The sequence below is a fragment of the Serinus canaria genome, chromosome 10 (assembly GCF_022539315.1).
Source record: "Serinus canaria isolate serCan28SL12 chromosome 10, serCan2020, whole genome shotgun sequence".
Taxonomy (NCBI): domain Eukaryota; kingdom Metazoa; phylum Chordata; class Aves; order Passeriformes; family Fringillidae; genus Serinus; species Serinus canaria.
Genome location: NC_066324.1, coordinates 1,722,211 through 1,748,375, shown reverse-complemented (window position 1 = coordinate 1,748,375; position 26,165 = coordinate 1,722,211). Strand labels below are relative to the sequence as shown.

The 26,165-nt window shown below is 45.1% G+C and overlaps 1 protein-coding gene across 1 annotated transcript in view; it reads left to right on the top strand.

Moving 5' to 3' along the window:
• The window catches only part of IQCH (IQ motif containing H), a 53,450-nt gene extending 27,313 nt beyond the window's left edge, over positions 1 to 26,137 (top strand). Inside the window, 7 exon segments of the mRNA XM_050978544.1 lie at positions 10,376 to 10,496; positions 11,443 to 11,729; positions 17,010 to 17,177; positions 19,949 to 20,074; positions 20,596 to 20,657; positions 22,339 to 22,447; positions 23,699 to 26,137. Coding sequence (XP_050834501.1) covers positions 10,376 to 10,496; positions 11,443 to 11,729; positions 17,010 to 17,177; positions 19,949 to 20,074; positions 20,596 to 20,657; positions 22,339 to 22,447; positions 23,699 to 23,800 — 975 coding nt within the window. The 3' untranslated portion in view covers positions 23,801 to 26,137.
• The last annotated feature ends 28 nt before the right edge of the window (positions 26,138 to 26,165 follow it).

Below are 26,165 nucleotides of genomic sequence, written 5' to 3'. Positions count from 1 at the left end.
CATTATAGCCCCTCTGATTTTTTTTAATCAATCAAAACGGGTTTGAAATTTGGGGTTGATTGAATTATATTGTATATTAAAGTTTCAAATTGGGCTGATTACAGTTCTGCTGCATTTGACAGATACAAAATAATTCCACATTATAAAACAGAGCTCCTGATAGAAAGCTGAAGGGATAATTCCTCTGATCTGCAAGCCAGGCAGGATGAAGCAGAGCCTGAAAATCCACCCCAGTGGCACACAAAGCTCAGGATGTATCCAGGGCCTGCTCCCAGCACCTGAGTCAGGACACAACAAGGAGCCAGTAGCTCCAGGGCTGTCCCTGATATCAGTGACATTCCCTCTTTCTGTGCCTTTTTCATTCTTTTCCTGAGTGCTTCTGCATAAAGGACACAGTGAGCCCTGACCTCCTTTGGTTTCCCTTTTACTCCATTTACCTCGAGCTTGGATACAACCAGTGAGAAACCCTTAAATGCAGACACACATTGGAAGTTGGGAAATAAACATGGAATCATGAATTTAATCTCATTTCCCAAAGTCAGCAAGACAATTCCAGGCCAATGCTGACATGAGCTTTGGCAAAGTGTTGGCCAGAGAAGCTCTGGGTTCCTGATCCCTGCGAGTGGCCCAGGCCAGGCTGGACAGGGCTTGGAGGATGCTGGAAAGTGATGGGATGGGATTGATGCCTTGGGAAGGCTGAGCTGGAGCAGAGGCTGGGCAGGGTTACAGAATAAAGCAGGGATTGATTCCAAGGATCTCCTCCATGGACCCACCTTGGGCAGCACCAGAGCCCAGCCAGGGCTGCTCCCAAGATGACCCAAAATGGCCCCAAAATGCCCGGCCGGGCACGGGGTCTCTCCCTGGGATCAGCTCTGCTCCATTCCCACCTTGCAGTTCATTGTCCCAGCCCAGCTTCAGCCCATCCAGTCCCACCCTGCTTGTTTTTCTCTCTCCAGCCCACGGGGTTTGTGCTCCTGGACTGGGATTTGGCTCATTTGTCCTTGGTGCCCAGCTGGAGCAGGAATTGTTTTGTCTCCCTGCTCTGTGCACAGAGCTCACCATCCCCTGATGGGAACCCAGACCCACCCACTAAAACAGCACAGAACCTGGAAAATACAAAATCCAAACCTGAGGCATCAGGATGATCCTGAAAATCCCTCCCAATCCAACCTTTCAGTGATTCCCAAGTGTGGAACTTGCTGCTGTTCTGAGCACCTTGAACACTTCTCCAATTCCCCTGCCTTCCACATTTACCCTCTTTTTGAAACAAGGACCCGCAGCCTCCCGAGCCTCTACACAGGAGAGCAGGGGATTAAACCACTCCTTTGTCAGGGAACACCATTGTAATGATCCACATTTAAACATCAAAGCAGGAGTTTGTGCTTTCATGTCCTGGTGCAGTGTGGGGACCTGGTTCCTTTGATAATGAAGATGTTGTGTCACTGCCACACACAAACGGATGCTGGCAGGTTATTAAAAAATTCAGCTTCTTGATGAAAGACTATCCTGCAGGCTAGGAGCACAGTGAAAAGCCTCTCCATTCTGGTGGAATTATTAGGAATGAGAACATGACTGTAAGCACTAAATTATGGTAATACTTACAAATAGCATCATTTGCATAGCAGTTTAAGACACACCACCCAGATTTTCCTCAGTGGCGTGAAGTAGGCAACAGATTAAAAATAATGGACTTGGTGAGTTTGAACGGTGTAAAAATCTATTCCAGCTAAAAATGAGCCTGATTTTAGATTCCTCAGTGCAAATACAGCATTGGGGCAGGCCCAAATGCATGACAGGATTATGGATGGGTTTCACCTTGTTAACTTGATGCAGCCTCTGAGTTATCTGAACAATTAATCTGCAGCTGCAGGAAGGGTTGAATTCATAAACTGCAGAATGTCTCCAAGTCCATCAGCCCCCTGTGCACTGCTCAAACTGTCAGCAGAGGAATTTCATCCTGAGGCCCAGACTCCAGTGGCTCAATAGCCAGAGAACTGCTGTACTTTTGGCACTTGTGGGGTTGTTCTGGAGACATCTTCCAGTGTGGAAAAAAACATCAGAGTCCCTAGTTGTGCACAAAAAAAGAATTAATACAGTTAATCTGATAAGGAGACTCAGTATCTTGTAGGGTGAATGATGATTGTAGGGAACAAATAAATTCATTTTTAACATCTGCAAGTTTTCTGTACTAATTCAAGCTTCAGTCACTCCATGCACAGCACAAAAAAGTGGCTTTGCTGCTGTAAGAAAAAAGGAATAATTTTTTGGAATATCTAGATAAAGATATCCATAATCCTTATTAATATATGGTGTAGCTAGCTGGGCATCTCATTCCTGCTCCAAGTCAGCAGCTCAGATTCTGGATAATCTCACCCAAACTTTCATGGACTCTTGCTGGGAGACTCTAAATTCCTGGAAAATTCTCATTATTGCTGACACAATCTCTGCCTTAGAGGGATTCTGACTTCTTGGAGGCTGGGAGAGTATCCAAGCAATGGATAAGCTCACTCTGTCTTCATATTTTCCTTTTTCTTAGGACTCAAATTCCCAAAACTCTTCCCTTTTAGGGCAAAGAGAACATCACCTTCCTGTTGGCATTGCCTTTTTTCTTCCTTTAACACCCCCCTTTATATAAATAACACAGGACTGTAGGATCCCCTCCTCTTGTGTAACTGTGGAATTGTAGTAAATCACTAGATTAGATTACTACTGAAATTAATTTTAGAATTGTCTTTTATTACCCTGTGACTTAATTAACCACCAGGACCAACAACATGATGTGAGTTTATCTAGCAGCAAGTCTGAAAAGAACAAACATCAGGAAAGGGATAAAGAACTGAAAATCCAGGGATACAAGCCACAGAAAAACAAGCAACAAATACTCTCTGAATAAACCCTTAAAACTGGTGATAACTACACAGCCATTTCAAAACTCTCCATCAAATATCTGTCATAGGGAAAAAAAATATATTTACTGCACTTGGGCAGCCCCTGCTAGAAAAATGTTTGAGTTTTACTCCTCCAGTTGAGTCAGAGGATTTTGTCTCTGTTTCTTTTCTTACAGGCTATAACTCAGTTAATTTATTACAATGAGGAAATGAGAATCTTTTCAAAAGGTGACAATTCTGGGCAACTTTTGGTCTGAATCACCCACAATAAGATTTGGATGCCGCTTGCAGGGTTTTGCAATGATTGCTGTTGGGAAATAGGAAAGCAAAATGCAGGATGTTCCTTCAAATGAACCTTTTGTTGGTCAGCTTTTCAAAGTGCTGCAGTAAGTAATAGATGAATTTTGAGATGAGCTGGCAGTCAGGAATAGTGGGGAGCAGATTGTGTCCTGCTTGGATGAATTCCATGTACTGAGATTTCCACATCTCATTTCTTTACTGAGTTCAGGAACTCGGAGTAGGATGTGTGTGCAAACAAATCAGGATAAAACCAATCCATCAAAAATGTAATTTCAGAAACCTGCCACTGCCAGCACACTCCTTTCTGACCCCCTTTGAACACAGCAGAGCTTCCTAACACTGCTTTTTTCCTGACTTTTTATTAATTGATCTGAGTGTAACACCTAGAGCCCACGGAGGGGGTTCTTAAGGAAGGAGCCAGCTGTGCACGTGGGATTGCAGGTGTGGGATTCTTCCAGCCTGACGAGGGCCAGAAACCCTGACAGATCCCCAGAAAATGCATTTCCAGCATTTTAACATTTCTTCTCACTGATACCACGTTTAACAGGGAAAGAAAAGGAGCCCAAAGACTTCGGGAAGAGCTCGATGATGGAAGGGAGTAGTGCTGGAGGTTTTCTTAGTGTGAGCAGAGCAATTATTGCAAATAATTGAGATATTCATTGCACCTGCCCACAGTCCCTCAGTTTATTGAGATTATCTGCATGTGATGAGCAAATCTGAGGTGAAATAAAGCAGAATTGTATCCCTGGGCTTGGTGAAACCCAGAATATCATCCCTGAACCACGAGCAGGGGCTCTGCAAGCTGTTGGGCTGTGTGTCCTATTGATTTAATATGCTCCTAATCAGTACATAAAGCTATAGGCCTGCAGTGTTAATTTTTCATATGCTTACAAAGTACCCTTTGATTTTCTGTCACGCGTTAATTACAGCGTTTTGCCATTAAATAGGAAGCTTTGTGTAAACTAATTACTAGGTAATCATTGTCTACCGCCAGCGTGCTGTTCCTACCTTTTATTTTATTCGAGAAATGCACAGATCTCAGTCTGGAACCACTATACCTTCCAGCCATTAGCTCTCACTAATTCATAGCATTATTGTGCTAAGATTGTAGGAGTTGTAATTGTTGTGGTATCAGTGCTGTTAATTACCGGAGTAAACAGTTGAAATGGTGCCAAGGTCTATTGTACAAGGCAGAGGAAAAGGAGGTTTAAATGTTACTTCCACCATCTGGGGACTGGAGGAGAGGCAAATGCTAGAAAACAGCAGTGAGGCAATATCAGAACTTCAGCTCCAGGGTTTGAGGCCATATGGATCCAGAATATTTTGAATCAATTGAATTTAAGTGCCAGTTTGTAGCAATAACAGTGGGGAAGGAGAGGATAAAGCAGGAGCACTAAAGAAATCTGAAATGCCTTAATGTTGGTGCAGCCAATAAAATGCCTGCTTGGATTATTTTAAAAATGTTTGTTTTGCTAAAATCCAAAAAGTAACGCATAGGCAACTCCGGGAATAAAGGGAGTTTAAGTGTGTGTTGTTTGTGAAAAACAATGCAGGTTTTGTCTGACAATTCCTGTAGCATTACAGCAATTTCCATAAAATTCCTGGGAAGTGACTGTGGATTTTCCATATAAGGTTTTTTTCTTTCTAAAACCACATTTTCGGAATTCATTAGAATATTTTGTTTAGAGGTGCAAACCAGAAAGCAGAGCAAGTCACAGAAGTGTAGTAAATGTAAAGAGATGGGAAAAGAGGAAAGTCAATTAATTGGGAAAATAATTTTCGTCTGAGTGCATCAGAATTCTTTGTGCACTTGCAGAAATCTCACTAAAATACAGAAAATTCACTGGCAGAAATCTCACTAAAATACTGAAAATGCACTTGCAGAAATATTTCTAAAATTCAGGAAAATGCCTGCAAACATTCCTGATCTCATTTTGTATGAGAATTAACCTCCCAATGTCCTGAACTTACAAATGCTGCCTTTGAAATGAATACATGATTATTGTTTTGAAAAGAGATTTTTGAAGATCGTGGCAATTATGTTTTCTTTGCTTTGAGAGAAGATTTGGGGAACCTTGAACATGCAGGATGCACCTTGCAAAAGAAACAATTTGGAATATTTATTTGGATTAGAAAGCAAACTAACTAATAAACTTATCCTCATCTTAAATTACCATTCAGTGGATAAAGAAGCAGAATTATTTGAGGCATTCACAGCACTTTGAAGATCCTTTTTCTGGCTGATTTTTGCAGCACAGATTTGATTTTTGGTTTCCCTGCATAGATTGTTTTCTGAGCGGGGATCCTGCAGCAAATTGCTGCCGCCAGTTTCGGAGTGTTTGCAGGAAATAGGAAGGATCTCTCTTCCTAAACAATCCTGGTTTATTTATTTTTTATTGGTCTGTTAGCAGATGTTGAAGTAGTTCAGGGCACAATGTAAACATGTGCTTTTCAATGGATGCTAAATAGGAAAGTGCACAATGAAAGGAGCACTCGGGAGGGGGTTTGGAGCAGGGCAGAGGGGGCTTTGTGGGGTTTTTGTGTGTTTGTGGTTGGATTTCGAATTAAAAGAAGTGCTCGATCTTTCAGTGCCCAAACCCTTGGCGTGCGGAGCGGCCGCAGAGCCTGGCCCCATGTGTGTGAAGAAAGGAGCAGCACTTGAGGGGCTGGAGATTTGAAAGGGAGCTCAGCTCCTTGTTCTGGGAGTCTGGAAGGGGCTGGGCTGGCCGTGGGGTTTATTGAAGCGTGGCAGATGTGTCCCAGCCCCACAAAACCCTTGAGTGGGAGCAGCGCCGCGTCCGGCAGCGGCGATGCTGAGCCCAGGCGAGTGCAGGATTGTGGGCTCAGTGCTCAGCATCCCCTCCATGGCAGGCAGCTGAAATGGACCATTAGCTACCAGGGAAAATTGTCTCTGCTCCTTTCAGCAGATGGAGCAAATATTTTACAAAGCAATTTTACATAGGAAAAGCATTTGTGTGAGGCGGTAATGACGGCTGTTTGCCATGATGGGACCCGAGCTCAGAACATGCTTTCCCAGCTCTGGGGAAGGCAAAATTGGCACTTTTTTAATTTTAAAATTTGCAGTTAACAGTGAAAAGCCTGGGCTTTAAATCAGGTGGCAAGCTTTTAGCAGATAGAGAGTGTTCGGTGTGTTGCTTCCAAAGCCATTCCCAGTTTTAGAGGTCTCTCCATTTATTCTGTTCACTGTGGTACTTTGTGCTTCTGGCCAGGGTGGACCTGTCTGAATTAGGAAAAAGTGTCCAATCCGTTTAATTTGCAAAATAGGAAATAATGGCAGTTCTTTGGGCAGCAGTCACTGGCTTCTTCCACGGTTGCTGCTGTCACTGAGGACATCACGAGCTGGGCTGGACCAGTTCCCACCCAGACTGGAGTAAGTTATCCCAGCTCCACTGCTCACAAGAGAAAGGATGTGCTTCTAAATGGCAGGAATTGTCATTGTGCCATCCAAGTGGCATAAATTGCCACAGCTCCACTGACTGCAGCAGAGTCGTGGCACTTTGTATTGCTCAGGAGCTCTCTGCTGATTTTATTCCTCTCTGCCTCACTCAGCTTTGCTTTAAAGGAATTTGGAGTTCCTTTCTTCACTCTGTTTGCTTGCAAGGTCTAAATCATTTCCTTTCCATCTGGTTTTTAGCTAAAAAGCTCTGCATCTTACACAGCCTGCTCTGCAGCCTCTCACTTTCCCCAGATCTTTCTTCCTGTTTCTATTTCTTCTTATTTATTTATTTCTCTTCTCAACCAGCTTTTCAGCTTTTCTTTCTTTTTCTTTCTGTCTCCAGCAGATTTCCTACCACAGCCTTCAATATCTGCCATGCTTGGTCCTAATTTTGTGTTGCAACTGCCTAAGAAAACCTTTCAAAATTCATCTTGCAGAAGGGTGAGAAATTATTTCTCAATTAGTGGGAAAAAGCTGTAATTTTTTTTTTTTTGTGCTTCTTCATTGCTATAAAAAGGTGCTAAACCAATTTGGAGAGATGTAAAGATTTCTACATGATGTAAACAATGTTTGGGCTGCTCATTTTTACTGCTACTAAGAAACATCAGCTGCAAGGTTTGAACAAATGCTCCCTGTTTCTGTTGAGCCTGTGGTCCTGGATTGTTTTGGGCCACATCAAGAGAGAAAACATTGGTAGGCTCTGCTGGAGATACTGTCCAATTTAAATGAAATTAGCCAGCTGAGCACTGATCCTTTTAAAAGGTTTGACTTCACGAGTGAATGTTGGATCCGAGCTTGAATTTGCCTACTAAAACTCCCCATAATCAGGATTATTGCCTTTTTAGAGCTTACAGTTGCAAAAAAACCCTCCAAGCAGAATTCCAGGAGCTGATCCTTCAAGAGTGACAAGAGTGACTCCCTTCTGTGAGCACCCTGAGAGCCCAGGCTTTGTTCAGAGCACTGCCACCTCGGCTCGGGGCTCAGGGCAGGTGTGGCAGATTTTCTGGAATTGATGATTTGTTTAAAATCCTGCTTTGTTTCTGTCAGACAGGTTTGGTGCTCACATCCTTCACACTCACCAGAGCTGTGGCTGCCCCTGGACCCCTGGAGGTGTCCAAGGCCAGGTTGGAACCCAGGATAGTGACAGGGATGGAATGGGATGGGATTTAAGCTCCCAACCCAAACCATTCCAGGATTCCATGATTTGTTATCCTAAAGCACCATCCTTAGATGTGCAAGAAGAACTTTCAAAAGGCAGAGAAAATTTCCTTGGAAGTTGTGCCTGATTTTGCAGGCAGGTCAGGGAGGTTTCTTCCACAGGGAAAGGAGAGACAGCTCAGAACTGTGGCACTGAAATTTGTGTCCCACTTGATTGCTCCTTACACAAACCTGGGCACAGCACTCCCAAATGCCTCCACATCCAGCAGAGATTCCTGGGGTTTTTCCCCCCCATGGTGATTTATCAAAATCTTTCAGGCAGCCACGGCACAGCTCTTGCTTTGTTTGTTTTTATATTTCTGTTGAAGTTGCTCCATGCCCCAAGCCAGCAGGTCTCAGGGATGAGGGGGGAGTGACAGAGCTGTTGCTGGATGCACTGCCAGCTGGGAACTGATTTGTGGGGCAGCAGTTCCAGGCCATCCATCATGGCTCACATCCTCCCTCCAAAGATGAGAGGATTTTCATGAGCCCCCTCAGCCTGTGCCTTGTTGGCTCAGCAATAATTCAGCACAAATACAAACCCACACAAGGCCAATGGGTATTTGCTCACTGCTCTGCTGGTTCAGTCAGCTCAGCCATCCAAACCCCAAATTCCTCCTTCAGATCCTCAGGAAATGAGCAGGGTAAAGACCTGCAATTGGGTAAATTCTGAGTTTGGATCTCATGTTTTATGTGCTCCTTTGGTTTTGGGTAAATTCTGAGTTTGGATCTCATGTTTTGTGTGCTTCTTTGGTTTTGGGTAAATTCTGAGTTTGGATCTCATGTTTTATGTGCTTCTTTGGTTTTGGGTAAATTCTGAGTTTGGATCTTATGTTTTATGTGCTCCTTTGGTTTTGGGTAAATTCTGAGTTTGGATCTTATGTTTTATGTGCTCCTTTGGTTTTGGGTAAAGTCTGAGTTTGGATCTCATGTTTTATGTGCTCCTTTGGTTTTGGGTAAATTCTGAGTTTGGATCTCATGTTTTATGTGCTCCTTTGGTTTTGCCATGAAGTTGTGCTGCTTAATGTATTGATCTACTGACTAAAACCATTTTTAACCCCTTTTTTGTGATATTTTTTAAGTCAAGAATATCTTTTTCTCCTTATTAGATGACAGGATCCCACATATCCCATATCAGCATCCCCATCTGAGCACCCCCATATTTTTAAGGTATTTTTCCCCTCAGTTGTCCCCCTTCCATGGCTGGGCAGCTGAGGCCCAGGTGGAACATCCCTTTCCTGCAGCCAGCAGCAGGGTTTATCCAGCTCTCCTGCATGCAGGGTCCACCCCAGATTCCCCAGTTGTCCAGAGGAGCTGTGGCTGCCCTGGATCCCTGGAAATGTCCAAGGTTGGATGGGCTTGGAGCAGCCTGGGACAGTGGGAGGTGTCCCTGCCATGGCAGGGTGGCACTGGCTGGGATTTCAGTTCCCTTCCCCCAAACCATGCAGTGATTCCAATCATTGCTCCATCCTCCTCGTGCTGGTAGGCAAATCCCACTGAAGTCATTTTGAATTTGCATTTTTGGTTACTTTCCATCATGTGCTCCATGACAAAGCCCATCTCTACAAACTCACTGCTCCAGAAAAACAGCTTTAATTTTTTATTTGCTATTCTTAGCTGTCAGCCAGAAGGTTTCCTGGTGTTCCTCCAGAGCCTGGGATGAAGGGATGGTGGCTGAGGACCTCGGCAGGGCCAGAGGAGGGCTGGTCATTGCTGCAGCACAGGGGGCTGAGGAGAGGGGATGGAAAACAGAGGAAAGAGCCCCAGGGGAGCAGGGGGAGGCTCATGAAGCAGCAAGAAAAGGAGCCTGAAGCAATCCAGTCAGGGTCCTTGCACTTTATATGCTCCTGTTCTTCTGGGACTGTGGGGAGCAGTAAAAGCAGAGCAGTTACTTGCTGTATTTAATGGGGCTGGGCTGTGTGTGTGATAATAAAGAATTTAAAACTAGGAAAAAAGCTGCTTTAGCTGTGGAGTGACTAATCAAATCCCACCAAAGACACAGGCCCTTGGGAATTTGTTACAGATATTTTACAGATTTAAAGGGATATCTCCTGCTTTAGAAATGCTTTTGCTTGATTATTTCTTTTTTTTTTTTTTTTTTCTATCTAAAGGGTATTTGGGTTGATAGAGGAGCTTAAACATAGAACCAGCAAAACTATTGCTGGCACGTGTGACCATTTCCATATGCTGCTTCAAAATACAAGCAATGTACAAGTTATTGACTGCTGCTATTGATCCCCAAGCAGTTACCAAGTACTTGGCATTTTCAGATGCCAGATCCAATTATTGATATAAATTATAATGCAAGAGATGCTGTGCTGAGGGGAGATTGGCTTTCAGAGAAGGACAGTTTGCAGGAGGAGGGAAGAGGAGCAAGCAGAAAAATTAAAAAAGGCTTCCTGACTGTGGGTAAACAGTAACCACATTTTTTTTTTTTTTTTGCCTGTTGGAGGCCTGGTTTTTAATCACCCCACAAGCAGTTTTCATTTCTGTAGTAAAATTGCTTGTGGTTCTATTTAATTTGTTTCTGCAGGAGCTAGCTTTGGTGAAGATCTCCCAGGAGCTGCCGGGCCTTTTAGCACAGCACGTACAGCCAGTCAATGAGAAACGATTCCCTACATGGGAAAAATTCCTCCAAACATTTCTTACTCAAGGTAAATAAGACTGCAAAGTCGCTGGGAAGTGTTAGAAGGAGTAATTATGCCATATTGTCTGCCATATTCTTGTTAGTCTTGGGCCCATTTAAATATTTATCTCCTTTTATTTCTCCATTATGCTTCCAATGTTCATTTACCAATGAATTATGGGCCACTGTTCTGTCATTCACTTGTCCTATCCAAGCTTTTAGTCCATAGTAATCCTGGATTCTGAACCCATAAGCACCAACTCCTTAATCCTTGGGTGCTGCACCAAAGGCTGTCACATTTGGGGAAAGGTTTTGGGGAATTCCAGCACGTGAGGGAAATGTGAGAATATTTAATATATAGATTTCTTTATGGAAGAGACAAGGATGAATCAAAGCCTTGAAGGTATTTTTCTTTTTAAACAATGCCACTCAACACAGCTAGTACTAATTTTATGACATAGCTCTTTACCCCAACAAATTGGATTATGGCATCATATGCAAGGCAAAGGCAAATCCAGAATGCCAGGCAGTTACCTTGGTGATTTTCCTATGGAAAGCCATGCTGGAAATTGTTATTTCCATGCCAAATTCCTCTTGTGGGCGAATGCCACGGGCAGACTCTTATCTAAGACCATTACATGGATGGGAGTCTCCAAGATGAGCTCCCAGCAGGAGTTACCATCCCCCAAATCCCAGCATTGCATTTCCCAGCTGTTCTGGGCTGGTGCTGAGCTGGATTCTCTCCTGCTAGCCCAGAGCCTGTTTTCCACTCAGTGTGGGACTGATCCACTTTGGAAGTGGGAATGAGAAGCCACCAATTCAACTCCTTCCTCCTCCAAGAGACCCCGATTCTGGCTCTGCTGCTCCCCTTGATTGATTTGCTGTTTTTCCTGGAGCTGCTGGCTCCATCCCATGCACTCTGCAGGGCAGCACTGGTGGGTTTGGATCCCAAGGGAATTCCTGTCCAATTCCAGGTGGGGTGATCGAAGCCTTCCCGTCCTCGGGCAGCGTCACCAACCTGACAGTGGATCTGCTGATCGAGCCCACGGGGGAGGTGACACTGCTGGCATCTGGAGATCAGCTCCACGCTGAGGGGCCCCTCAGATCTTCTGGCACCACCATCCCCCAGCGTTCCGTGGATCCTGAGGCTCTCCAAGCTCTCTGCCTGAAGGTTGGCGAGGCCTGTAAATCCAGAGGAGTGCTCGGCTACTTCTCCGTGGACTTCGTGGCTTTCACCCATCCCCAGACGGGGGAGCAGCAGGTGAGGGGGACAGGTTTGGGACCTCACCCTGACTCCCTGAGACTGAGAAATTCCACCTTTCCCGTGGAACTCCAAGAAATACCAGGAGAAAGCTTTGCCCTTTGGAACAAACAATTTGCAGACTCAGGGGCATGCGAGCTGAGGGAAGCACGGGGTACTCGAACAGCAGCACATGCAGACCTGAGGCATCTCCTTGGTTTTCACTCTCCTGACATTCTTTCCTTCTGGAATTTTCACTGAGGACCTCAGTGTTTAGGATGTGTTTGACTGTAAAAGGGAACATCTCTGGATTTTAAGGCTGTGGGAGCTGGGAAACTTTGAGGTTTTTGAGAACTGACAGCACTGGGAGAGTGGCTGTGGTGAACCAGAGAATCAGAATAATCATGGAATCATGGAATGGTTTGGGTAGGAAGGAATCTTAAAAATAATTTCATTCCAACCCCTCATTCTAGCACCTTTCACTATCCCAGGTTTCAACTCCCTCCAACCTGGCCTTGGACACTTCCAGGGGTCCAGGGCAGCCACAGCTTCTCTGGGCACCCCGTGCCAGGGCCTGGCCCTCACAGTAGTTTGTGAGCTCTGGAAGTCAGATCCCAGCTATATTTGACCCCCAGAATGGATGTGCACAGGCACTGCAATCAGAACTCTGGATGAGCCATGCTGAACAAGTTCCATGAAAGTTCGTTAAAAGATGAAGGGATGACATCCTCACCCAAGGAAATCCATGGGAGTTCTGCCAATTGCTGAAATGCAGGATTGTTTCCTGGATTATTAAGGTTGTGACATTTCCTGGCACAAACAAGGACACATGAAATCATTTGGTGATTCTTGTGGCTTTTTAGAATTCCTCTTCGTTCCCTCTTGGTTTTCTTCCCTGTTCCCAGCTGATTTTTACCTTAACATTTCCTGTGTTTATCAGCATGTACCACAACTTTAACATTATTTAAGCACAGGTTTTTAAATTTAACTGGATGTGGAGGCAATTAATGAGGCCATCTGTCTTGGGAGAGAGGGATCACACAAAGGCTTGTGTTCCTGAAAGCACCATTTTTTTGGCAAACAAGAAATCCTATCAGACCCTTGGAACATTTGCTCCCTCCTTTCACAAGGGTCCCCTTGAATGCAGTAGGTGGGAGGCTCAGATGCAGTTCCTGGAAGTAGAGGACACTCAGGAATTCTTTCCAAGGGTGTTTTACAGAAAATGTTGATCTTTGGAGCACTAGGAGAAAAGGATGGATAAGGAACAATGTGTGTTGTCACAGTGGGAAGACAGAGCCTTGGCTGCCACGGGATCCAAGGGGCAGGGAAAGCTGGGACTCCACAGAATTCCCTGTTTGCCTCAGGAATTTGTTTCCATCTCAGTTTCAGGCACCTGTGCCTTGGTCCTGAGGGGAAGGGAGATGGAGATGCCATCCTCAGTGTCTTGGGGAAGAAGTGGAGGTGCCTTCATTTGGAGTGAATCCCTTCTGATTCCCACTTTCTTTCCCACAATGATCATTCCAAGCCAAGCCTTGGCCCCTCGGAGTGAAATCCTGCCCAGTGCTGTCAGATCCCAAATAAATCCACTGGACTGAGTGGGAATATTTAAACACATCGACTTCCTTACATAATAATTTGGAGAAGCAGGATCCTAAGCCACCTTTTCCATGGGTCTGGTGGCTTTTGCACAGCCCCTGCCTTTCCCAGCAGTAGTGAGGGAATAATAAATTGGATAAAATGCTGGGGTTGGACAATTCCCACAGCCTCCCAAGGTCTCTCCAGACAGAACATAACACATTCTTATGTGCCATTCTCCAACCGACCATCTCCCACCCCTGTATCCAGCAGGACAGGGGAGTTGCAGAGCCCTAAAATTGGAGTTTTTGGGCGAGCCCAGCCCATGCCAGCAGCTGCCACGAGATGGCAGCCGGAGGAGAGCCTGCCAGCACCGCCCCAATCAATCCTCCTGCAGGGTTTACAAGTCATCAAAGCCACTCTCTCTCCAACGCCCCAGCTGCATTAATATTTTACTAATTGACATTTTTACAGTATCACTCAAGCACTTCTTTAAAACTAGCACGGGTGCTCTTCGCAGTAACGCAGCCGTCGATAGCAGCAGCAGATAAAACAGTTAAACCAGACAGAGCCCAGCTGTAATTTAGTAACTCTTTAAGAATTTATGTTTCCTTCCCTTCTCGAGTTTACATTCTAAAGCTGAAGGGTTTTTATGGAAGCTGTAAAGAATTCCAGCATAATTGTGACTTTATTCACTGGAGATGTCTTCAGCACAAAGCACTGGCTCTGGAGCTGCGTGTGCCCAAGGAGGGTCCCCTGGAAGCAAATGTTTCCTTGGATAAAGAGCCAGCAAGTCTTGCAGGATGTATTTCTAACTCTTTTTTTTCCATTGGTGGGATTCTGGAGAGAACTAATCTGTTCTGTGCTTAGCTTGACCTAAAACCAGACTTAAATGTATTTAAAATCTTAAGTACTGCCTTTGGACTTTGAAAATCAAGTATCAGTTCTAGGCTGTTCTGTTCCAGTTTAATTTCTGAACATGAATTCTGAAACCCCCACATTTCAGATGTGTTCTATTTTTCCATGCAGTCCTGTCAGGATTTGACACCCCCAATCATAAATGTGTACAATTACATTGTGTATGCTCAGAAAATGGGGGTGGGCTCAATCATAGGTGTTTGTTAATCTGTAGGATTGTATCATTCTTTACTTAATCTTCACCTTTGCACAGGTCATCTTCAAGAGCTCCTGATTTACTGGAGGAGATGATTTATGTGGCCAGACCCCTTGTCCAGGCCCTGTGTTCTCCCATTTCTGTAGCAGCACAAAGGGGATTTAAAGGACATTTTTGTGTTTCCATGGCAAAAGGGAATCCCCTGCTAGGATAAAGCTGGAAAATCTTGTGCCATCTGATCCTTCTTCCTTTCCTCCCCCACGTCAGGGATGTTCTGGGACACATCCAGGGCAGGAGGGGACATGGCCACAACCAAAGTGTTCTCAGAGAGCCCTGAGCCAGGAAAACAATCCTTGGGGGTGATCCCAGCTGGCACCACGGAGTGACCATTTGGCTGCTCTGAGTTCCAACAGGGGTGGTTCAGCCCCAGGCTCAGGGATGAAAGGAGGTGGACAGGTGGCTTCCAGCCATGTTTGCCTTCCTCCTATTCCTCCTCCTCCTCCTTCTCCTCCCCACACCTTACACTGGAAAATGCAAAATATTACAATGACTTTACCTGAGGAGAACACGAAGCTTAGGGAGGTTTTGGAGCTGTCCTTTGTTACAGCAGGGGAGGGGATGGACACCTTCCTTCATCCCCCCTGTAGATCCAAACTCTTCATTTTGTAGGCAGCAGCAGAAATGGGGCTGAGATGATGAAATCACACCCAAAACCTATTGAATCCCCTCTGGATGCAAACAGCAACTCCTTAAACCGGTATTTGGTCAATCTCATCATTTCCAGCACAAAAGTTGCCCTGCTAAAAGCTTTTTGTGTTCTTCCCTGCTCTCCCAGCCCCTCCTTGGGCAGGCTGGAGCCATTCCCAGGGGCTCCAGGAGAGCTCCTGTCCTTCCCAGAACAGCTCCTGGGCACTGCAGCCAGCCTGGCATGCTGGGGCTTTGTTTAGATGGTGTGAAATGGATCACACAAGGAATTACTGGGGTTTATCTCCATCTGAAATGAAAGCAATGTCATTTGCTCTGTTTGAATTGTGGGCACTGCCCAGGTGGGATCTGCCCCACGCCTGGCAGGGTTTGTGTGGGTTCCTGGGAGGGGGGATGGATCCATCCCCTGCTGCTGGCTGCTTAGCTTTGCCAGGCTGCTCTGGTGATGTTTGAGCTGCTGCTCAATCCTCAGCCCATTCCCTGCATTTTGCTCTGGGACTCACTCCAGTCACTGGGATGTTTTGGCTTTCCCTTTTCTATGGTGCCCCTTTAGTGCCCTTTCCTCCTGCAGCTCTGGTTGTGCTCAGCAAAGCTTCAGGTGTGGATTTTGAGGTCAGGTGTAATAGCAGGGTGTGGATGAAGAGCAAACACTTCACTTGGAGCCAGTGAAAAGCCCCCAAATATCCAAGATTTTTACTCCCTGATTCCCTTGAGCAGCTTTGTCACTTCTTTCTGAGGGCAAAGTTTTAATTGAGAGGGTAAAACCCAGCTCAGACAAGATCTAGGACATATTGACACAGATTTGTTGATAAAATTTATCAAAATTAATGGAACACTCCCACGATGTGAATAGTTTATAATTATTATTTGGTTCATTGAAAAGGTTGGCACACACTGGAAAAGGAGAAATGGACAGCAAAGTTCCTGCTGTCTCACAGAAGTGATGATAAACAATAAATTATTGAAGAAAATTAAGTATTATAATTGGGGAACATTCCCCTATTACTAAGTAAAGCCAGCCATTAGCATCCAATTTGCATTTTAGACCGTGCAGCAGGAAATATTTAAGTTGACAAATAGGATATTTAATACAGCAACAGATACTTGGCAGTTAGACATTAACAACTGTTACTGGGGTGATTTATTCCCCATTATCCAAAGGGCATTACTCTGTGCATATGATTCTGAAATTAACTCCACTTTTCCAAGAGGCCTTGGCTGCCTGACCCCTTAATATCCTTATAATGAGTCCATTTACCATTCCAGGGCTGAGGCAAGTTGTTCACTGGGAGATTTGTTTTAAGGGGTCCTCTGTAGGGCAGCTCTTGGTGTGTGGGAACATTTCTCACTGGCAGGGTAGGCACAGGGATTTTTAAAGTGGGAAAAGCTCCTGGGAAAACGCAGCTCTGGCTATTGGGGTGGAGGAGCCTTGCAGAAGCAATCCATGGTGCTTCCCTCAGCCTCCCTGAAGGATTATTTCTGAAGTTACAGAAGAGTTCTGGCTGTTCCTGTTTGGAAGTGGTTTGTGGAATCACAGAATCCCAGAATGGTTTGGGTGGGAAGGGACCTTAATACCCATCCAGTGCCACCCCAGCCATGGCAGGGACACCTGCCACCATCCCAGGCTGCTCCCAGCCCCATCCAGCCTGGTCTGAGACATTCCAGGGATCCAGGGGCAGCCCCAGCTGCTCTGGGCACCTGTGCCAGGGCCTGCCCTCCCTCCCAGCCAGGAATTCCTTCCTAACATCTTCATCACTGCCACCCTGCTCCAGCACCAGGGAGCCAAAAGCAGGAATGCCAACAAACAAGACAAAAAAAGGCTGAGATGTTCCTTCACAACTGCTGAATTTTACTCTTCCTCTTGTTCTTTTTAATTTATTTGAGTGCCCCTCTTTGTTTTTGATTAGGTGTGGGCAACAGACCTTGACCTTTGCTACAGTGACCAGCTGGCCCTGAGTCAGCTCCTGGTGTACCTGACAGATGGAAATGTGGATCGTGGCTCCAGCATCCTGCAAGCACCTCTGGGAGCAAAGGAGAGCAAAAGCCAATGGGATCAGCACGAGGGGCCCAAACCTGTAAGCATGATGTGCTCCCACATAGAACCATTCATGGCACTGCCAGGTCATGTTCTGTTCCAGAGGGGCTGAATCTGCTCCCTTCAGGTTTTAAACTGCTGCTCTGGGATTCTACCAGGTTAATGAAGTCATGGGCTAGCAGCACACTAGGAGTTACAGTGGAACAATCCCATCCCTGGAAGTGCCCAAGGCCGGGCTGGACAGGGCTTGGAGCACCCTGGGGTGTCCCAGGTGTCCCTGCCCATGGCAGGGGGTGGAATGGGATCAGCCTAAGGGTCCCTTCCCCCCCAGGTATTCTGGGGTTCTATAAAATGGGAAGAAAAGTCAGCATAAGAAGTGTCTGTCTGTGTACATACATGTATGGAGAGAAAACAAAAGCTGTTTGCCATATTTTGACAGAAGATTCACAGCTCCCTTTTTGCCATCCATAGAGGAGGGAATGTATCAGCATTCCAAAAATGTCATGGAGCTGTAATTTAGAGGTTAACGAGCTCTTGATCCATTGTTCTCGTCAAGCAACCACTTTTAGTTGGGGAGAAGTAAATTAGATCTGATTAGTCCCAGTAGTCCAAGTTTTAGAAATGAAAAGTAATCAAGTAGCAACTTTTTTTTAATTAAAAATCTGTCAGAGTTAACATAAATTGTTATTATTATATGCTTTATTTTTAATTCTTTCCCTATTTCTGAGATTTTTATCTCCTGAAGAGTTAACTACAAGACTGCAGTCTCCCAGGGAAAGAGAAAAAGAAACAAACCAAGAGACAAATGTTTTTACTGCACATGATCTGTAATGAATGATTAAGTAAAACACTTTGTGTAAAATTATGATGTTAATAATGATTCTGTCCCTTTTAATTTATTAGATATTCTCCATGCTGGTAGGGTTGATTTTGATAAAACGGAGCAGCCCCGCAGTTTGTGCGAGGATTTTATTTTTAGAACTCCTTCTTTGAAAGAACAAATTTCCTAGATACTGCTGCTCCTGTAATTATGTACAAAACCAATCACTCATTATAGTTAGGATACATTATCTTCTAGACAGATGAGGCTAAATAAGCAACACATTAATAATTCATCCTGCAGTTCATTATGCATGTGTATGCATGCTTTGTAGCTGAAATAAGCACCTCATCAACCTGATGCCAACCCTTAAACAATAGTTCTGTGTTATTGCAGCCACATTCGAGTTTACGCTTGTTAAACTGCTGCTTGGATTATTTTATCAAGCATTCATTTATTTGTGGTCCCCTACTGCAGAGAAACAGATTTTGGAAGCTCCTTTTTTAAGTTAATGACTTGAGCAATGGGTGTTATTAATTCTCAGAATATTATAAACATGATTAATTTTCGGGCAGAGATGTATTAGATCAGGATTTCAGCTATGTCAACTTAAATGAGTCATTGTCAAAACAAATATCATTTTAGGGAAAACACTGTAAATTACAGGCTTTGATGTGCAGTGTCCCTGCTCCCAGGGACATTAAAAATACCACCAGGAAAGCCCTGGTTCAGAACAGCTCTGCTCAGAGCTCCTCAGAGCAACACCTCTGTTCTTCTGGCACTGCTGAGAGTTTAAACTTGATGCAGCACCAGCCTGTATCCAAGGGGGAGAGAGGGCAGGGCCAGGGAGGATATTGGGAATAAATTCCTCCCTGGGGATGGGCAGGCCCTGGCACAGGTGCCCAGAGCAGCTGTGGCTGCCCCTGGATCCCTGGAATGCCCAAGGCCAGGTTGGATTCAGTGCCCTCACAGAGCTCAGTGACCACAGAAGCTGTGAAAACACCAAAATGTGGTTCCCCTATCAGGGGTTTATGGAAATGTCTGTGTCCAGCAGAGCCTGAGAGGAACAGGAGTTCCTCCAAATGGAGCCTTACTCCATGCTGAGTTCCCTGGCAAAAAGCCATTTATGGGATCCCAGGATGCTTTGGGTTGGAAGGGAACTTTAAGTTGATCCCATTCCACCCCTGCCGTGGGCAGGGACACCTTCCACCGTCCCAGGGTGCTCCAAGCCCCATCCAACCTGGCCTTGGACATTCCAGGGATCCAGGGGCAGCCACAGCTTCTCTGGGAATTCCATATTAGGGTCTCCCACCCTCACAGGGAACACTTTCTCCCCAATGTCCCACCTAACCCCACCCAATCAGTTTGAAGCCATTTCTTGTCCTGCCCCTCCATCCCTGTGAAAGGTCAGTCAGTAATTCAGCATTTACCTGTTGGGCTCTGATAGAAATGGTGTGAAAGTGAGCAATCCTGGGTGCAAAGTCAGTAATTCAGTGTTTAGGTGTTGGGCTCTGCTCAGAGCTGGTGTGACCATGAGCCATCCTGGGTGAAAAGTCAGTAATTCAGTGTTTGGGTGTTGGGCTCTGCTCAGAGCTGGTGTGACCATGAGCCATCCTGGGTGAAAAGTCAGTAATTCAGTGTTTGGGTGTTGGGCTCTGCTCAGAGCTGGTGTGACCATGAGCAATCCTGGGTGAAAAGTCAGTAATTCAGTGTTTAGGTGTTGGGCTCTGCTCAGAGCTGGTGTGACCATGAGCCATCCTGGGTGAAAAGTCAGTAATTCGGTGTTTAGGTGTTGGGCTCTGCTCAGAGCTGGTGTGACCATGAGCCATCCTGGGTGCAAAGTCAGTAATTCAGTGTTTAGGTGTTGGGCTCTGCTCAGAGCTGGTGTGACCATGAGCCATCCTGGGTGCAAAGTCAGTAATTCAGTGTTTAGGTGTTGGGCTCTGCTCAGAGCTGGTGTGACCATGAGCCATCCCGGTTGTTCCCTGCAGCCTGCCCCCAGCAGCCCCCGCTGTGCCGTGGCCAGCAGCCAGCTGAGGCACTCCAGCCTCTCAGGGATCTCCTACAACCTCCTCCTCCACGTGTGCAAAGCTCATGGGATTGGATTTGACCTCCAGGTATGAACAGGAAAGATGAGAAAAATGTGATATTGGTTCTGCAGAATTTTTGTTTGTAAATTCTTTTATGATAAAACCACTTCTAGCAATGTAAGTCATGGAATTGTTAGGCTCGAAAAAGACTTCTAACATCATCCAACCATCAACCCACCACCCTCATGTTCACCACTAAGCCATGTTCTCAAGTGCCACATACCTGTTTTTCTTTCAATTTAAATGTGTGTAAGACTTTTGGAGGTTAACCTGCTTCTTGATAAAAATGACTGTGTAAGGAGATCAGTTTTAAGATACTTTTGGCCATCCCTTACTGCTTTGAAACCCAAATGTTTGCTGTGGAATAGACTCTGCTGTATTTATTGTATTCTCTACAATAAGTTAGAGCAATAATCTATTTAAGCAAGAATTCCTTACACACAATTCCAAACCAGCCCTCCTTAGTTTGGGTCTGTTCTTACTGTAACACATCTATTACAATTCCCACTATTTTAGGATAAATAAAGCAATTTTGTCTTAATTAACAGGAAAAACAAGGAACAATTTTTGTGTTGTATGAAGACAAGAAGCGACACAGCCTGGGAATGATGTAAGTGTGGGCTGTCCCTAACCCAGGGTGACAGAGAGCTGGGGACACTCAGGGACACAGCCTGGGAATGATGCAAGTGTGACTGTCCCTAACCCAGGGTGACAAAGACCTGGGGACACCCTGGGTGTGCAGGGAGTGACAAAGGCCAGGGAGGAATGAACAGCCTGAACACCTGGCTGTCACCTCCTGCTCACAGAAGGGCCCTGACTTCTCCCAGGACTGGCCTTTGGGGGAGTTTGGGGGTGGATTTCAGCATTTCAGCAATAAAAGAAGGCCAGGGCTGTGCTGAGCCCAGGGGCTGGTGGCCCTGCAGGCCCAGGAGCTGCTGGAATTGGCATTCCCTTCAGGAGCAATCTCTCCCATGGATTAGCACAGCCTTGCTCTTAGAGGCAGCATTATTAAAAGCCTGACTTCCAGGAGGCAAAGGAGGGTGAAGTTAAATGCCTTTGTACATTGTTCTTGCCCAAGTTTCCTGCCCAAATAGGATGTAATGAGTGAGGAGCTGAAGCGTTGTGCTCTCAGCCTGTTCTGTATTCCTTTGGTGCTGCAGCTATTCCATTAATGACCTGGATAACAAAACAGCTTCTTCAAATGCTGGATGTGCCTGCAAGTCTTCTGGAGGGCAGGAATAGAATTCAAAATGATCTCCACAAATTGAAGGAACAATGTGAGAAATAGAATTAGGTTTGGTTGGAACCAGGTGGAAGAAATTACATTTAGAGAGCAGTAATGAATATGAGGAACAAGGAGGTTTTGGGAGCAGGATCTGTGAATTAAACAATGTCGTGATCCTGTGGAAAAAGATAAGCAGTGTATCCTGGGAGATGCTGGAAGGAATCCTGCTGTTCTGTGAGAGGGAGGCCATGAAAATGTTTAGAGTTCTGGAGAGCACGACTGACATGGAAAGACTAAAAAGGAGAGGGAGGGCAAAAATGGGATCTGCTAACGATCTCCCAGCACAGGAAAAGCCTCTGCAGGAAGGGAAAATCTGATTTTTTGGTAGTAGGACAAGAAGAAATAAACTCAACTTGCAACAAAGGGGATTCCTGTTGCTTGCCATCACATTTTCAGTGCAACTTCATAGCCTTAATTGGGAAATATTTTCAAGATTGTGGGAGTTGGAGCTTATAAAGTAACTGAGATACCTGAAACAGCTCTGAGAATTACCCATTTCATTCCATCAGAGGTCTGTGGTCGGTTCCAGTGAATGAGGCACGTTGTTCCTCTGTGTAATTCCCTGTTCCACAAGGTGTGGGGAGTCTGTGTGGACCACTGGGAAACCAAAGCCTCCAAAGCTGCAACAGTCCAAGGAATGTCAATCCTGCCGAAATGTCTTTCCCAAATTGGAGGCTGGAGCAAGTTTTTCCCAAGTGATGTGGGTGTCTCAAGTGTTCTGCTGCCTCAGCCCTTCCTCAGCAGTCACCTTTTACTTGGAGTAGCTGAAACCTCTCCGCTTACTTCTGCTAAGTTGATTAATAAAAATTATTTATTACACAAATCCTTTCTGTTGACAAGTTAAAATGGAGCCTCATCTTTCATATCTCCCTGAAGATTTTCACCTTGTGAGATTGAAAATCCTCATTAAATTCCAGCACCAGGCAGGCACAAATGAGAGGGTGATTGTTTTTAAGCATGTGAAGGGAATCATTGGTAAACTCATTTGTTTGGATATCATTAACAGAACAATCGGAGAGGATCTCCAGGGGGTCCTCCTGACCTTTGCTCGCAATCTCTTCATCATCCATCAAGAAATATCAGCACCTAATATGCAAGGCGAGACCAATTTTAAGGTGAGGTGTTAATTAACTAACGATCCTGGTTAATTTCTGTACAAGGCCTGCAAATACCTCATGCTGGATCATAAACAAGTGCTAAACCATTCCTTTTTTATCACTGGCTGTGTGTGGTTTACAGTGTCTGGGTCAGTGTAGTGGGTCTCCCACGGAACCCGTTAGTTAAATTTAAGTTTGAAACTTTTTCTTTGAAAAGAGACATCCTTGAGCGTGAAATTATTTGTAATCTAATGCTCCTGAGTGTCCTTTGGAAGAGCAAAGGAGCTGTTGGCACTGCCTCACACAGTTCTGTCACAATTGCCTGCTTTATTTTCAAGGGACGCCATCAAGGTAAGAATCTTAAATTAGAAACAAATCTCTCAGTTGGTAATAACTGCTTGGATTATCAACACTCATTTCTTTTGAGCAGGCAGCCACTAATCCATTCCTTCCCACCCTCAGCCCACCATCCCTTTCCCAAGTGGATTTTGTTCCCAGTTTTCTCTGCTGTTTGAATGTGCCCATCCCTGGATGCTCCAGAGGGGGAGGACAAAGCACAGGGGCTCACCCTGGGGAGGTTCCCCCACCTTGCAGCCAGAGCCAGCAAGGAATCATCAACCCAGCCCCGTGCCCTGGAGCAAGCCCTCCTCACAAAGCTGCTTTTGATTCCACAGAATCGCTCAGCTGCCCACAGGGAGCTTCTTTTGCTGAGCTGCATCACCTTTAACTTTATCAAAACTGTCCAAGGTCCTGTGTGTGTTTGGTGAAAGCTGAAGGGGAACGCTGTGTTAGATTTCTATCTTCAGTCATGTCACATAATTTATAGCAGACTCTTTCCACCCTGACTGGATTTTCCAGTAGAGTGTGAAATGACAGATTTTGGGGAAGACATAATTAAATTTCAACATGTTACAGAATAAACAACAACAACAACAAAAAAATCCCATTTTTCAATATGAGGGAATGAAAAGCAACCACCGAGGAAAAATAAAAGAGAGAACTTTTCTCCATTGTGCATGAACATATGTGAAATAAAACACCTGTTAGTTAATTAGGAGTACAAATTGTATTTTTATTTACCTGGGATTTGTACATATTTACTAATAATTCCTCCCAGTGTCCCCAAAGTAATATTAAATTTAATTGGTGCATCCTGTCCCGTGTAACCCTGTTACCTCTTCAAGGCAGGCACTGCCAGCTGTGCACCCTGGCTGCTGGATTCCATTATAATGCCCATTAAATAACTTGTATTCCTGGAATCTGTTACAGATGGCAATCCGAGATATTGAAGCAATTCTAGGAGTTACAGCAGAGAACAAACTGAGATTGGAAGAAGAGCAACCTTGGGAAGCAGATGCTCTGAAAGAATAGTTAACAGAAAATGTTCAAGTGCCTCATTCCTTATGCTTTTGGAAATGCTTCCTCATCTGTAAGAACAGGTTTGGTTTTCCTTCTGAGCTGGTGTGTGAAGTAACAAGAACTGAGACAGAAAATCTCTGTGGCACTGGGAACATCCCACCTTTCTGGCTGGAAAGCACAGGATCATCCTAATGCTCCTCATGTCCCTGTGGTCGTTCCTGGAGTTCAGCATGTGGCTTAAAAATCTTATTAATGGGCTCGTGCTGCTCTGCTACTCCGAGCAGGAGCAGCAGATCCACTGAAAAGAGCCCTGGGAGCCCAAATTCCCTTTCCAACAGGCTGAAATACTGAGCACTGAAAGGAAAGGAGTCCAGAGGCCACCAGGATGAGCAGAAGGATGGAGCAGCTCTGCTGGCAGGCAAGGCTGGCACAGCTGGGATTGTTCAGAGTGTTCACCTGGACAGGAGAAGCTTTGGGGTGAGCTCACTGTGCCCCTGAGACCACTCAGGGGGACCTGGGGTGCCAGGAGGAGGGGAAATGGCTTCAAACTGAAGGAGAGTGGGGTTAGCTGAGATGTTAGGAAGGAATCCTTCCCTGTGAGGGTGGGCAGGCCCTGGCACAGGGTGCCCAGAGCAGCTGGGGCTGCCCCTGGATCCCTGGGAGTGCCCAAGGCCAGGCTGGATGGGGCTTGGAGCAGCCAGGGATGGTGGAAGGTGTCCCTGCCCATGGCAAGGGGGTTGGATCTGGATGATTTTTAAGGTCCCTTTCAACCCAAACTACTCCATGGTTCTTTTGCCTATAAATGCCTTAATTTAAACCCCACTTCATCAGCAATCCCAGCAACCCACAGTCCTCTGCAGAGCCATCTCTATTGTTATGCTGCTTTTTCTGTCATCTAAAGACTTTTGCAGCAGTTCTTTCGTGGTCATTTTCAAATTATCAAAAAGAACATTAACAGCACTAATTCATCAACAGAACTCTACTTGCACTGCGATTCCCAGAATTCCATGACTTTTGCAGGTCTGTCCATCTGTATTTTGGACACTGGTGAGCCTTTTAGTCACAACTGCTGTGCACTGTTGTTAAAGGACAACATTATATTTGTAAAATCATCTTTATCAATCACATCTTTAATATCCCAGCAGACACATTCCACATTTTACTATGGAAGAGCAGATCTCACTGCATGGAGACTGTTATCCTAGGAATGGCAAGTATCCTTGGGATTACTTCCCAAAAAGTTCAGGCAAAACCAGTTTTAACACAAATACTAAACAAGACCAAACAGTTGCACGAGATCAGCACCCAGTTGTCCTGACAGCAAAGCTTTGATTCCTCAGCATGAGACATTATTTTCTGTGGAGTTTTTCCCTCTTCTGCTTTGATCACAGAATTAATTCATGGCAGATGAAAACATTTGCATAAATGCCGGTTACTGCTTCAAATAAAAATCCACAGGAGAGTTTTAATTCCTGGTTTTATTGTTGTTTTACATCAATGTGGGGCTGGGTTTGGATAGCCCAGAGCCCCCAGAGACTTTGCCAAGGTGGAATTTAGCTGCACTTGAGCTGGTTTCCAAAGGGTTAAGGAAAAGGAAGCCTTGATCCAAGCCAGAACAGCATAAGGTCTGAGAGGCTCATTAGTTCACTGGCACTCGATAGGCTGCAGTGTCCTAGGAGGAAATGAAACCTGCACTTCCTTCTGCCTTTGTTCTGCCCTGACAAAAGAAAACTGTACCTGTTTTTGCAGGAAACAAGTGACCTGAAAGTTCCCGTGGTGAGAGAGATTTCACAGCGTGTGCAAAGTGTGAAATGTATTTTGAGGGGGGGAAAAAAAAAGTTTTTAATTACTACTAACACTTCTGAGCCTTGAGCTGATGGAAGGATTGAAAACTGCTCTGCAGTCTCTCACATTCAGCTCCCATGCTGCTGGTGCCAAAAATGTGGTTTTTTTAGCAATGCTGCAGATTTAAAATGAAATTATATTATTGTTAAAAAGTCAGGAATGTAATTCTGTTCACACTACTGGATTATTTATTTCCCACTCATTTAAAGAGTAATAGAGTTGTTGAACTGTAGATTGAATTTCAGAACGTGAACTGGATGGGAAGAAAAACAGAACAAGTGTGAAGCAAAAGATTAAAGGTGGCCCAAGTGTGGCTTCTCATCAGAAACTGCCCCAAAAAATGCCAGATTTGGGCAAAAGCTGGAGCTGGCTCCTCAGCTGCAGGGAGTGGAGGAATGCTCATGGAAGCAGGTGAGGGCCAGCAGGTTTGGCAGCAACTGCAGAAAATGCAGACAGTTAAAATAAGGATTTGTGCTCCCCAGGAGTCAGAGCTGGAAATGGAGATGTTTGTTGAACTGGCAGCACTTGGTGG